At 40.9% G+C, this 14,779-nt stretch overlaps 1 protein-coding gene across 1 annotated transcript in view; it reads right to left on the minus strand.

Moving 5' to 3' along the window:
• The window catches only part of lrig1 (leucine-rich repeats and immunoglobulin-like domains 1), a 42,233-nt gene that overhangs the window by 7,136 nt on the left and 20,318 nt on the right, over nucleotides 1–14,779 (minus strand). The window contains exons 6-14 of the mRNA XM_077573898.1: nucleotides 13,465–13,608; nucleotides 12,937–13,080; nucleotides 10,392–10,535; nucleotides 8,681–8,761; nucleotides 7,376–7,447; nucleotides 5,847–5,918; nucleotides 5,600–5,763; nucleotides 3,361–3,717; nucleotides 1,891–2,172 (exon numbers count right to left, since the gene is read on the minus strand). Coding sequence (XP_077430024.1) covers nucleotides 1,891–2,172; nucleotides 3,361–3,717; nucleotides 5,600–5,763; nucleotides 5,847–5,918; nucleotides 7,376–7,447; nucleotides 8,681–8,761; nucleotides 10,392–10,535; nucleotides 12,937–13,080; nucleotides 13,465–13,608 — 1,460 coding nt within the window. The remainder of the gene's footprint in view (nucleotides 1–1,890; nucleotides 2,173–3,360; nucleotides 3,718–5,599; nucleotides 5,764–5,846; nucleotides 5,919–7,375; nucleotides 7,448–8,680; nucleotides 8,762–10,391; nucleotides 10,536–12,936; nucleotides 13,081–13,464; nucleotides 13,609–14,779) is intronic.

The following is a 14,779-nucleotide window of genomic DNA, read 5'->3' on the forward strand; positions in this document are numbered from 1 at the left end:
GTACATTTGGCCACTCTCTAGTCTTTTTTTGATAGAGATTTTTTTCCTGACTTGCATTTTGTCATCTGGCCTGTGCCACCTTGCTTGTGTTCACGCCCTGCTATCCGGAATCCGCTTCCCATCACACCACAAACCCCTCTCTCCTCAAAAGAAACTCTCTAACCTCTATTAGGTGTATAAGGGTGACCAAGTGTTCTCTTTTGGGAGTACAGACCATTTTTACGTTCGGGTGTCCGGGGGTTTTATAAAATTCATGAAAACGTCCGGTTGGCATTGCGTGACTAAAGGAGGTGAAGAAGCGACTGGTACCACAATTTCAAGGCTGGGGCAAGTGTCCTTTTTTTTGGAAATGGGAATATGGTCACCCTAAATAAATACTATATTTAACTACTCCCTCATCCGTAACCCTGACAGCGAGCTTATTTCACACATGTTTGAAATGCATTGTAATCCGCTGCATGCATTACATCTAAAATGGAAGATATTCATTTGCTGCAGCCAGAACCAGTTTGCGAATGTTTTCCTTCCACTCGTTCTATTGACATGACACTGTACAGACTACCTGGGGTCACACCCCTTCACTGAGATAAAAACACACAGTTCCTCGAGTGCCGTTGTGCACTGGTTGAAAGAGGAACGGAAAGAACAGTGTTGTAAACATGATTTGCCCTAAATCTCCTGGTCATGGTTCTGACTGATTGTGGTGGCTAACAAGCGGACATATTTTAACATTCGGTTGGGTCATGTAAGGCAGTTAAATATTGAAAATAAACTCAGTCCTCTGTCCCGTTTTGCAATTGCATATTTGATATATCGGTACTCAGTATCAGTGATTACTCAAGAATGAAGTACTTGCACCGGTATCGGTCTGAAAAAATGTGGTATCGATTATCCCTAGTTAAGGATACGTTTTCATTTGGCACTAAGAGGATTCCCTCCAGGGACAAAAGCCTCCAGAGAACAATAATTTGAGTGTTTCCCCAGCAACTATACGTACCAGTCAATGGAGCACATTGACTTGTGTGTGTGTGCGTGTGTGTGTTCGCATACTGAGAACTTCCACTCACAGCGGGCCATACACGGATTAAGAGATCTCACTTAACCCACTTCAGTGGTCCGTCTCTCTACTATCAATCTTCTCTCACTCTCTCCACCTCAGCTCATTTTCTCCACTGTCCTTCCCTCCTCCGCCCCACATGCTCCTCCTTTCCTTTCCAGGCTCATATCAGGCTCACATTTTTCTCGCCGATACAACTTTCCAGACAGGGGCCCCTGGAAGGCCGCCCGAACCCCCTCAGCACCGACCCCCACCGCTTCTTGGCCACTCGCTTGTATATTTCGCTTTGTTGTGCGGCTTAGTCCTCAGTCGATAGCCTTAAGTACATTCCAAACGGCAAAGCACACCCCGGACCTCTTTTAACCTGATGAAAACAGCTCCGCATTTACTCGTTTCGTTCCCGACAAGAGAAGACTAAGGACAAAGATGAGTTTGGTTTGAAGCCACAAGGCAAAGCGGCCAATAAAGTGCGAGCAATCAGGCCTGCAGTGAAGCAGCCATGACTGCTCGCTCCCACAGAGCGTGGAGGTGTAGTGGTGGGGGTTGTTTGGGAATGTCTAACAAACATCCCTCTGTGAGTTGCTATTGCTCCCCCAACAATCCCCTTTGACCCCAAACGCTGGCCTTTGGCCCCTGACCCGCAGCAAGGCCACAGCTGCTGAGGAAAAGAAAAATATAAAGCTGGCCATTCTACAGCTTCCACAAGAGAACGGCGTTATTTACAAGCGCTTGCCTTTGGAGATGTGGGGAAAATGATCAACGTCGGTTTACACTCATTCACAGCCTAGCGGTGCATATATGAGCGGAAGCAAATGTCGAGATAATTGCAGTACCTAGTACAGTGAGTGTAGCGTTGGCAGACACGGTCCCCGCCGTGTTTTTGGCCGTGCAGCTGTACACGCCCATGTCTTCCGGCTTGACGTCCATGATGAAGAACACGTCGTCGTCAGGCATGACGTGCATCCGGCGCTCGCGGGCGGCGGGGAAATCTGTGCCGCCGTCCTTCTGCCAGGCAATCTGCGGGGCCGGGTGGCCCTCGGCGGCGCACTCCAGCCTGGCGGTGTGGCCCGTTCTGATGGTGCTGTCCCTGGGAGTCTTCACAAAAGATGGCAGTACTGTGGACAAAGCAGACCATCAAAATGGATGGAGGCGGCATCGTACTCATGGAAGCTTTCAAACGCATGACACCAAAAGGCGCTTCTCTATTAGAAGACGGTGTGGCGGAGTGTTAGAGAAATGGCTTCTATCATGGAGTCAAATCAATTTGTTATGAATAGCCAAGAGAGGGAAAGCTTTTGTTTGGGTGAAAGAGAAAAAAACTCAGCATGGCTACTGAACTCAATTGCGCCTCTGTCAAGCGGAACAATTGAAAAGAAGATAAGAGCAACGCCAACAGGCGTTTTATTTGCTGGAAGTGATGTGATCACACACATATTAACAGATAACTAATGGCTATGTTTTTGCTACACCGCCTTGATGTGTTTTTAAAAAATCCTATTAGAATAACAATAATTCTAGTGATAGACCGATATGTTTTTTTTCAAGGCCGATATCGATTATTAGCAGTCAAGGAGATTGATAGGCGATATTTCAAGCCAATATTCATTTGCAGTAAAAGAGAAAATATTAGCGTAAAAAAATAAACTTTCTTTTAATTTTAAACATATAAAGAATTGACAACTTTGTTTAAAAAATTATAACAAAAATTGCAGGGAGCTTCCAGGGTCATCAGCATGTGTTATGCTCAATTAAAAACTAAGCAAGTAAATAGTGGCCTGAAGTTTTCTACTGTAAATAAAGTTTTCTAAAATTTCAACATAATTTCTTTATTTTATTTTTAAAAATAGAAAAGTGTAGGGAGATCCCAGTGTCTGCATCATAAAGTAGAAATTTAAATAAATCCATAAATTTCCTTGTATCTCAATGTGTGACAATTGCATGCAAATGTAGCTAATTTGGGGTTTTCATCAGGGTTCGGAAAAGGTTTCAAAATATCTTGTGTGAAACACAATAGAATAAAAAATAAATTTTCTACAGTGAAAAACTCTCTGAATATGTTCAAAATGACTTTGCAACGAGTAAAAACTGTCTGTGAACATTTTAGAAATCCTAATGAAAATCTTAAATTCGCTAGGTTCGCAAACATTCACCTCACCGCTCAGTGAAATACTAGATTTATCGGCTTTCAGATTCATAAAAAGGCAGATGCCAATATTGGTCAAAATGACAAATATCACCATTGATAATTGGTCCATCCCTAAACAATTCCATCCATATTATCAAACACGCTAATAAAACCTTACCATTGACAATGAGTCGGGCCTTGCTGGAGTAGGTGGAGCCAAAGTGGTTGGTGATGATGCACTGGTAACGGCCCTCATGCGCAAAGGTGACATGCCGCAGGTGCAGGATGGTCGTGTACTCCATCACGCCGCTGCCGCCTCCACTCGTCCTATCGGACGTGGCGTCTTGGTGGTGAGCGCGCACGTGGGCGTAGTTCTCCGTCTCGGCGTGCCGGAGCAGTTCCTGATCCTTACGCCACGTGAAGGTCACGGGAGAGGAGCTGCTGCTGGCGGCCGTGCAGGTGAGACGCACGTTGCTGCCAAGGACCGCCACACTGGTTTCTGGCTGAACAGTGATTTGGGGTTTGGGAAAGTCATCTAAAGATGGAGAGAAACGGAAGGAAGGATGGCAGAAGAGTGAAGACAAAATGGACAGTGAGTTTACAAATGAATGAATATAACAAGGTTAAATGTAGGCAAAAATATTAATGTAGGGCAGGGGAGATCATGTTTGGCAAGGTGTGGAAACTTTTTTGCTCAAATTCATTACCGTATGTTTCCGTCTATAATGCACACTGGGTTATAAGGTGTGCTACACCTTTGTGAAACATTTCATGTTAAAAGGTGCCTTGTGCAGTTCAAAAAGGTCATATTCAAGTTTTTTCTACATCATGCATGATTCATTAATGCCCAGATGAGTACAAAGAGCCATGACTTTTTTAACAAAGACTGCACCTATCAGCTTGTATTTCGCTTCATTCGCTCGCCCCAAAAAATATGCCAAATTTTCTTGGAGGTGAGGGAAGGCATGCACAAGAGCCCTACACAGAGCCTGCAGTTACACTTTAGGCCAGAGGTGGAAGTCACGAGTAAAAAAGTGACCAAGTCCACAATGCTCTTTTAATTTTTTTTAATCTATTAAGTTGAGCCACCTCATTTTGTTGTGTTTTGATCAATTCTCTGTCTCTTAGCCAATGAAATGCATCAGAATATACACGTGAGGGTGACGTGGGGCTCATAGCACTTCCTGGGATTTTATTCAAGCATTCATGGCTGACGCAGATTTGCGGGAATTATAAAATAAAATGACGGAGATAGATGACGGCACTGGAGGACTTCAAACCAGTGGAACCAGTCGACAGTGATATATTGTTAAAATATATATTTGTAGACAATGATGATGTTGAAGATTTTGACAGCTTTGAAACGGAACAGAGGACGAATAACCACTCGATTCCCCCAGGCTTATTACAACGGCGCTCCAGTGTTGAAGGTAAATATACCCGGAGATGCTACACTGTTGTTACATTTTTACTAAAGAACGCTGGGCGCACCTATTGAAACCAATAATTACCGTGGCCCGAGCCAACACACTCCGGCTCGTACAAAAATGTCAGTGGTCTCACGCGACTGCACAAGAGATGAAAACTATTATAGGGATATGTAGGTATGTCGGTATGGAGGCTCACACATCATTATATATTTTTTTAAACCATCAAACTTCACACAAGGAAATAAAATAAACTATATACAATAATTCAAACAAAACAATGTGTGAAAAATCCGTATTATTCACACTTTATTTTGTTTGTTTTATTGATATTTCTTTATGTGAAGTTTGTTCATTAAAAAAATATATATATATTGAAGGTTTCTAATAATAAGCTTAGTGTGAAAGCCACAGCTGTAAGCTCTCAAATGTTTTTGGAATTATGTTTCTATCTGCTACAGGGACTGAGACATCAATTATTAAATAGGCATTGACTGGGGTGATTGTAAAGTCACCCATAGATTTTAGTGGCTCGTTTTGCCAGGCGCGTCAGGCCTTAATGGGTGAAAGACGACAAACTGAAAAGCCAACATCCTAACTTTCTTCGTGAACAAATGTGGATTTTCTACATACGAAAACATTTTTGACAGATTTTTTTAGGAGTACTGTACCAAAAAAAAATAAAAAATCGGTTCAAGGTCAGTAAGCACAACCAGAATACATAAGGCACACAGGGTTATAATAGGCACAGTCGACTAATGAGAAAATTAAAAGGATTTTAAGTGTGCGTTATAGTACGGAAAATATGGTACACAGTTTAGCTTCTTCATTTTCAAATGATAACTAAAAACATATTTTTAAGGGTTGGGAGGAAATGCCACGGGGCAAACAGTAATATCAAATTCAAAAAGACAAGTTAAACAGCCTCGAGCATGTCTGCTATTGCAGAGCTAACAAACACGCACGAACGCACACAGACATATTACTCACCGCACACAAAACTGCTGGATGGAGCCTGAAAAACACTTGTACCCTTAAGACTGTCAGGGTGGGCACATGTGGCATTAACATCAGTCTGTACACCACGGCTCACCAACCACTCGGGCAGCCAGCGGAGCTGGCAGTCGCACAAGAAGCTGTCACTCTGGATGAGACTGTGGGGAAGCGGCAAGAACGGGATATTTGATTGCGTGTGCAAGTAAAATGTATTCAAATCTTTTGTGGACAAAGTGCTCACAGAGTTTTAAGGTTCTTCATCTTGCTTAAGGCATCAGGCTGGATGGAGCGGATAGCATTCGCACCCAAGTTCCTGTGGGGATACAGCAGCAAGTCAACAATAATTCTCAGACACATTTTTCATCGTCATCAAGCACATCATAAAAGATCCATCCAACCAAATCCAGGTGTGCATGCCTGAAGATGGCTGTGAAAAAAGCTTATGGGAATTCTCTCTCCTCTTGTTGAACGTGCCATATGTTCTAGAACTTTGTTCCTATTTAGCGGCAGGAAACCAAAGGTCACAGTTGAAGTTGTGTAACGAGAAAGAAGCAGCTAGGTACTTGCAATGGCTTTTCCCTTTAACATCACATGTGTCAAACCCATGGCCCGGTGGCCGGATCTGGCCCACCACTCATTCTAAGGGGCCAGCCAAAGCAAATTTTGTGCATCTACTTCATGTGTCTTGCTAAGACTGCACCAAAATGGCAACATATTGGAAAATGTGGAGATACTGCAAGCATTTTTTTTGTTACCAATCTCCTCTTAAATTGAACAGAAGTTGAAGAATCTATTTTCAATGTCTTCTGAATTCAAAACTATCAATTTGTTATGTATTTATAATATGGTTAGGCAATACATTTATTTCACAGCAGGGCTGTACGAAATTCAGAAATGACTTGAGAAAATAAATTCAAAATAAATGATTGAATTTGAATTGGGGTGGCAAACATGAAGCAGTATTGCAATTTAAATTCAAATTGCAGGAAGTAGAATTGAAATCCAAGACATTCATGTGGCAAAATTAAAGCATATTTAACAATGAAGCTTTTCAATATAAAAGCCTTTTTACAACATGAATTTCATACAAATACTATTTTAAGGATTTAATGTACACAATAAATTATAGTAAATAGTAAGCATTAGTACCGGTAAGTAATTAAGTGTACAGTAGTAATTGCTTTTATTAACATTTAAAGTTTATTCAGATAAAATACATCATTAAAATGTTGAAATTGGTTGACATGACATTAGAACAGAATGATGCTGCCTTAAAAACAAACATTTGAGGAACTGTTGAACATTAGATGCTTTAATAAATCATTACTACAAAAAACATTGTCTCATTTTATTACTTTGAATTAAAGATATGCTGCTAAGCTTACCATTATTAACAAAATGTAAACTTAATTTTAGGCTTTGTACTGCCTTTTGGAAGAAAAAATTATGTTAAAGTCCCATTTGTCACATATGTGATTGCATGAATTCAATTCCACTTCCTGTGATTCAAATTCAATTCAATATACTGTGCGGTGGAATTAATTCCACTTCAAATTCATCCAATTAATTGAATTATGAAATTCTGAATGTTGCACAGTCATCATAGTCCTCTAAGATGAAGCCATAACTACGATGTGACCAGCATCAAAAATGAGTTAGACATCCTTGCTATACATTTAACTATTGAAGTCAGCAGGCAAAATCACCCCCTTCCCAAACTATATGACCTCCCCTCATTGTGAAGAAGACAAAGCATTGTTGAATACTCACAGGTGTTCCAGGGTGTCTAAACCAGCGAAGGCTTTCTTTGCCACGGATTTGATCTTGTTTCCAAATAGAGTTCTGCCAATTCCGAACAAGAAGGATGTCAATAGATGAAGAGCGCAGGGTTGGGGAGAGATTGTGAAGAAGAGTGAAGCACAATTAGCAAGGCTAAATCTGATAAGAGGCAGGGGATTGAAAATTTGGAAATGTGAGCCGTCTAGAGATTAGCCAAAAGGAAAGGTGAGCGAGGGAGTGTGTCAAAGTGTGTTGTCCTACTCTTCAAAGGCTCACTTTTATCTTTATTGGAATTATATTAGCAGTGAGCCGACAGAGTTCATGGGTATATTCAAGCTACCAGGCGAGAGCCTGAGCCAGTTGCTGTTCTTATTTGGCGTTCTAATCCGCAGTTTCACCTCCTTTACCTTTCCTTTACTTCTGACTCCTCAGCCTTCAATTTGCAGGAAGAGAATCACACTACACAAACAAACAGCTCATCTTGTCTCCAGATTAAGTCAACTATTATTTTGAAGGGACGTATAGTCATAATTAGCGGTGCATTATAAAATAATGCAGTCAAATTGTAAAATAATGCAGCAAGTTTGGGCTGTGACTGTGCGTACACTTTGATGTGCCGCCAAGCCTTTCTCTTTTTTTTTGCATCCTTTCCCTCCCACGGCTCAGCTAACCAACCAGCCTTTGGATGCAGTGAGCCACTTACGCCAACACTTGACAAAAGACGTAGGGGTCAGAGTGTGGGGCGTGTGAGGCGCTTGATTTTGATGACTGAATGCGGCCCACAATTTCACCCTCTCTCGGCTCCCAACAACAGAGAGCGTGAAAGCAGGGGCAAGTAGAGCGCAAGCATGGGGAAGAAATAGAACTAAGCCTATTGGGGAGCGAACCCCTGCCAGTGTGAAGAAAAGCCCTTTCTCTTGCTCTTTCTCCTTTAGCAGCTCACACACTGGGAACCATCTTGGCTGGACACCATCTTTTCATTCTGTCGGTTGATTACTGGGTATTACTGCTTAAAGCCACCACCTACTCTAAATCCCAAGAGAGTTCTCAACAAATTTCCCAACTTTTCGCATTGAACTTCTTGCCAATTTTATTTGAAAAAAGAAAAGCCCGACTCAATAGTTGAAAAGTAAGGTCCTGACAGGGTGCCACGTCAAACGTGTCAATTTTAAGTGTGCGATGAAAGCATTGCAATATGTAAATGCTGTTATCAACTTTTTGGGGAGTACCAGGGCAAGGGGGACTGTTAACAAAAATAAGTGAGAAGAATGAGGATTAAAAATGAGTGACACTCACAGCTTGCTGAGGCTATCCAATCCGGAGAAGGCCCCGTTGGTATCCTCTATTGTGCCTGAGATGTCGTTATGGTCCAGCTCCCTGCAGAGAATGAGAGAAAAGAGGGTTAGGATGAAAACATTGGAATAAGGGAGGATGAGAACAAGTTCAGAGTCCACCAGCACTGAAGCCTTTCAGAGCCTTGGCAAAGCCGAGTTTTGAAGTCATGGGTTGCCGCCTCACCCCCACACACCTGGCCTAAAGAGCCCCTCTGCTGCTCTACTCTGCCAAACAAGTGCATTCTTTCTTTAGCGAGGCAGAGGAGCGTGCATGTTAGCGTTTGTAAAGCATAATTCATGGCAGTGCGCAGGGTCTGGAAACCAGACCAGAGTGTTTTGTACTGGGCATGACAACTGGGTCTGTTTGTCTGTCAGCGGCAGGTACACCCCAGCCAAATGTCTTGATGGAGTTATAGACCAAGCTTAGCAATGGCTGGGCAAAGGCAAAATAGATCTAGTGAAAGAATAGCTTCTTTTGGGGAGATTTGGGGAGTTCCTTAACACTTGTTGAGTGTTTTTCAGTTGCTTTCTCTCACAATACAGTCAGGGCAAGGGAACAAACACCTCTATACTAAATCATCTTTCAAACTGGTGAAAGACCCTTTGAGGTTGCTGGACAACCACACCCACCCATCACCGTCTTCACAATAACATAATACTGCTCCTTCCCATGCTTTGAGACTCCACCCACCTTGTTCTTTTCATCCCCCACTGGCCGTCAAACTAGAGCTGCCAATTTCCTACTCTTTCTGGCTGGCTGGATATAAATGGTTGTTGGCTTGTTAAAGCAAGGCCGGTGGTGGGGGCTCAAGAGCAAGGGACCACGATAGGAGGGAGTAGAGCGTTGACGGGTGAAGGCTGTACGATGGGCCAACAACCCCCGTGGCCAAAAAAGGGGACATGCAGACTTGTTTGGAGCTTTCACACCCTACTGCAGGCTCCGGTGCAATGCCAGCTCAGCCAGTAAAGCAGGCCCAATTAAAGCTCCCCCAGCTAACTTTCGGGCTCAGTCTATGGCCGTTCTCCCCTCCACTGATTAGATTAGGTCTGCCTCAAAGACAGTAGAGTGCTGGGATGAACAGGGAGGATGAAAGAACAGATCAAATGTGTGTGCATGAAAATAAAAAGGAGAAATGCCATTCCGCAGAGTGAGAATGTACGGGCACAACAATACCTGGCTCTAAAGCCCAGACTGTGCTTAATCACCACTGTAAGGTGTTGTTTTGTATTTGTAATGTGTTCGGCAAAAGAAGGATCCGAGGGGAAAACTACCTTGTTGCATGGGTTCCAAAGGCAGGGAAGTGAATGACAAAGAGTCCTTTAGAACCAAAACAAAAGCAGACAAATGAAACCAAGAAAGAAAGACCAGAAAGTTGCCGCGGAAACCATGATAAATGGTGAGTCCGGAAACCCTTGTATAAAAAAAAAAAAGAAGAAAAGACAAAAGGCTTGAATGCAAACTTCGATTATGCAAACACCTAAAATCACCTGTAGAGGAGTGCAAACTTAAACATCACATAATCACAGAGCTAAACAAATATGAAAACATCTCAGCTTTCACTGCTCCCCTGCGGCACATCACAGCCTTATTATCCGTGAGGGCACCACAATTATGTGGGGGTTGTTGAGAGTGATTTCAACTTGCTAATGGCAGATGAGGGGGGTAGACTTACAGGATGCGTACAGCCCTGAGGCCTCTGAAGGCTCCCTCAGCGATGTGGCTTATTGAGTTGTGCCCCAGACGGAGGGTGTGCAGATCCCCCAGTACAGCCAGACTGCCTTCATCCAGACGAGTCAGGTTGTTATACGACAGATTCCTGGAGAGGGAAAGAGTGAGGCACAACAAGGACAGACGAGTTACAAAAGGAAAGGTTGGGGGAGGGAGTCCAAACATGTTCTGTTTAAAGTATGGAAGGAGCTGATAGAAAGCATGTAGCAAGGCAACTATTGTACTCAAACTCCATGGCCCGCTGACAGTCTATTGGCTACTTGACCCTCGGGCTGCTCGATTATGAATAAAATATTAATACCGATTATTTTGGTAATAATTGAAATCTTGATATTTTTTTTGGACAAAACAAAAAACACAACATTATTAAATAATACATTCTTGGCAACACTATCATGCAAGTTCAGTTCCCTTTGGATGAAACAAATTGTATTAAATTTGTAATTTAATTTTTAATTTTTTTATTTCTTTTTTTTTTAAAGGTGCACATGTATAAATTTAAACAACTCAAAATTAGTATTAATATTCTTTTTTTTAAGATTACGCTTATTTTGTAATTGTGGAGTGTAATAATTGAAATCGAATTTCTATTCATTGCACAGCCCTTACTTGACCCTATGTTCTTCCATTGTGAAACTTTTCCCATCAATATCTGGGCCAAAATTACGGTTTCTGAAACATTCGGGACAACCCGTTTACAAACATGCGTGAGCAGCATACAGCTATCCCCGCATACATGTATTTGAATACCGCATCTAAACCACGATGTAGGGACAAAGTCATCAAACGTATAGACATTTCCGTTTCTTACTTTCTTCGATCAATAAAAGACATTACATTCAAGTCCGTCATCACAGTAATAAAGCACAGTAGTCAAGTTCGTCCTTGCTTCAAAAGTGTGCTGCTGTGCTTGCCTCTGCTTTGTATTTCCGGTGGGTTGCGCGCTTGACGCACCGACTTATATACTGTACACTACACGCATACGTGTGTGTATATAAACACACACTGTGGCATTTTCGCCATAGACAGAAAATAACGTGAAAGACATGGAGAAAGCAATGTCTTCAAGAGCTTTCTTAGCGAGTGGTGATATAAGATGGCTGCCGCTCATTTAAGTAGTTCCTGTTGTCAAAAGACCAAGATTCCTTGAATAGAGCATCCGTCAAACACAAACAAATCTTCCCTTTAATTAAAGGTACCCCAATAAACATTTGTATGACCAAATATTCAAGCTTGAAAAGGGACAACCCACAGGGTATTATTCAGATTTTTAAAAAATCCGAATGAGCATATATTTTTTAGGGTGTTTATATGGTCTTTCACCTAAAAACCTAAACCTAAATAAACCATGTCCACTATGTTTCCCCTATTTTAGCCACACATGTAAAGTGTAAAGCAAAAGTTTCAAGTAGAATCTGTAAAGCTTTCATAAGGAAACATTGCAGAATACATAAAAGACAAATATACCTCATCCTAGTATTGATAGCTGTCAAAGGAAGTTTGGGCATTTTATTGTCCTTCCTATGGCCCTTACAGAGAGCCTTGTTGTTGAAATCACCGCATGCCCCATCAGGGATGCAAAAACAGATATCTGATAAAGAACAAGCAACAGGATGACTAGAACTCAAATAAACCTTATGTTACTTCTGTTTTGTGTCACGCCAAGAGGACAGCCAGGTTGCAATCTATCATTCATAGACATGTTTACAGGATATGGCCCTATGATATGAACAGCAAACTTACATCCAAGCCATCTAAACTCGTAATCTTGTCTAACTGTTACACATCAACAAACACGGAAACCCCGGGCTACCTCGCAGTTAGGAACGCCTCAGTTGAGCCAAGCACTTTACAACAGTGAAATGACTGTCATGTCAACAGAAAAGGGAAGGCTCTCAGCTAATACCTTGTCCTTCAGTTGACAATGGGGGCAAATGTGATCCTTCAGTGTAATTACCACAACACAGCAAGCAAATCTCATACACACACGCAATGAAAAAAACAAACACCCCCACACTGCACAATACAGCAAGAAAACTTGTATGAGACCGTTTCAAAGCCGTTGAGCTCACGTCTAATTATGGGATCAACAGGATTATCCGTGGTATAGTATAGCATGTTGAGAATAAAAGCCCAATGTCATTTAACACTTGTAAAAATACGAAGATAATATTGGTGGAGTGTGGCTAATATAAAGGTCTCTAAAAATGAAAAGAAAAAAAGAAGTAGAAGAAATTCACTTTGCAGAAAAAGATATGCTCTGTTGGAAGGTAACTGTGTGGTATTGATAATAAATAATTGCTTAATTTTGGGTCAGATACAAGCTATAATTTCAAGCAATAATTTCTGCCAGAATAGGAAAATACAATAATCAAATATTATTATTAGAAAAACAAACTAAGCAATAAGTTTTTTTTTTTAATTAATATTATTTGATCATTGTATTTTCTAATTCTGCACTTCACACTGATTTTAGTGCTGGCACTTACAATTCCCTCAGCTTCTGGCAGAACTTCCACCCGTCAGGATTGATGCGGGTTATTGAGTTGTTACTGAGGAAAAGCTGCTGAAGAGAAGTCAGCCCATACAAGGAGCCACTGTTCACCTCAGTCAGGCTGTTGTAGTCCAGGTGTCTGGATTAGAAACAATCAATCAGATATTTCAACAATCTTGACAAAGTGGATTGATGACAACAGAATCCTGCCAGCAAATATCTAACTATAAATTTCAAGAGTAAAAAGACAGTTATGTCTGTTGCAGTGTGAACTCCTGTATATGGTTGCAATTCTAAAGAATATGATAGGTAAGACACAATTGTGAGCCTGAATATCCTGCAAAAGACATTAAGGAATGCTCCAAAATCTATAAATCAGATGTTTACTTTCACAGTAGTGAGAGATAGGTTTACCCGTGTGTTTGTATGAAAAAGTCACTCTGGGTTACATACAGGACAAATTTCAGATTGTGCTAGGTACTCAAGCATTGATTATGTTTCAAGTCTTCCCACACATACGTACAGGACTTTCATCTTTGCAAGATCCCAGAAAGCACCATCAGTCAACTTGCTGATGCCATTCCTTTGTAGCTTAAGCACCTCCAGGCTGGAAAGACCCTGGAAAGTCAAACCCTCAACTTGACGGATACGATTCCTGTTGAGTTCACTGCAGGTTGGACAGACACACACAAACAGAAAGTATGGGAAACAAATTTATATTATTTAAATCCCCCAAACAGAGAGATCGTTTAATCACATCTGCATGTAAAGATGGACTATGTCATCCATTAAGAAAAAAACACCATAACACATCCAGTGAATTCCTTTAACTATACTAACAATAATTTAATAATAACAAAATAACTAAATCACTAAAACCACCATTAGGCTTCAGCAGGAAAAAAGCAAAGTGCTCTATGAAGAAAAAACAAACAAACAAACAAACATTTATTGCTCTGCACTCTTTAATGGATGCAATATCTGAAGCACCCCTTCAGTTTTCTGTATGGCTGGGCTCTCTTTGCATACGGTGTACAAAGAAGGATTTATAAACAACCTGGCCTATTTATTTGTGTATATTTTTTGTCACAATTTCCTTGCCTGCGAAAGGCACCTGTAGAACCTGATTGAGCAAAAACAGGTTAGACTTCAATTCCAAGAACACCTTTACTGTCCAGGTTAGAGGCGTTAACGATCAATACTTTAACCTCAGTGAGACAAAAAAAAGGAAGATTGGCTAACATTTTGGAATGTCTCCAAACCCCATAAATCAGACATTAATTCAAAGTTACAAAAACTGTATTAAAAAAAAAAAAAAAAAGAAAATATATTGGACATTGATTCTGACTAGGGCTGTGTAACAGTTTACAGAAGTCACAGTTCGGTACGTACCTCGGTTTTGGGGTCATGGTTCGGTATAACAGAAAAAAGCAACAACAAAAAGTACAAAAAGCAGAATTTGCAGTTTATTTCCGTTTATTTTTAGCAGACAGCAATGCAAATAATAGTTTGTAGATCATCACTTAAAAGTACTCAAGTTTTTCCTAAGGAAAAAAAAAAGCTTGTCTACATCGTCAGAGATAGCTTTCAGTAGAAGTTCACCCATCTCATTGTCATCATCATTATTATTGTTACTGAGTTTTTTTATTATTATATATTAAATTGAATCATCAGAAATATTGCTTTTTATATATGCCAGCAGTGTATAGTGACAGGCAAAAATATATATATATAAGCAGCTTTGTGTTCCTTTAAACAAGTTCAGATTTCACACTATTTACATTTTGAGACTGCAAACTGCATCGGACAAGATGATAGTTTTATTATTCATATTTTTA

This window comes from Vanacampus margaritifer, chromosome 8 (genome assembly GCF_051991255.1).
Source record: "Vanacampus margaritifer isolate UIUO_Vmar chromosome 8, RoL_Vmar_1.0, whole genome shotgun sequence".
In the NCBI taxonomy this organism is placed as follows: Eukaryota; Metazoa; Chordata; class Actinopteri; order Syngnathiformes; family Syngnathidae; genus Vanacampus; species Vanacampus margaritifer.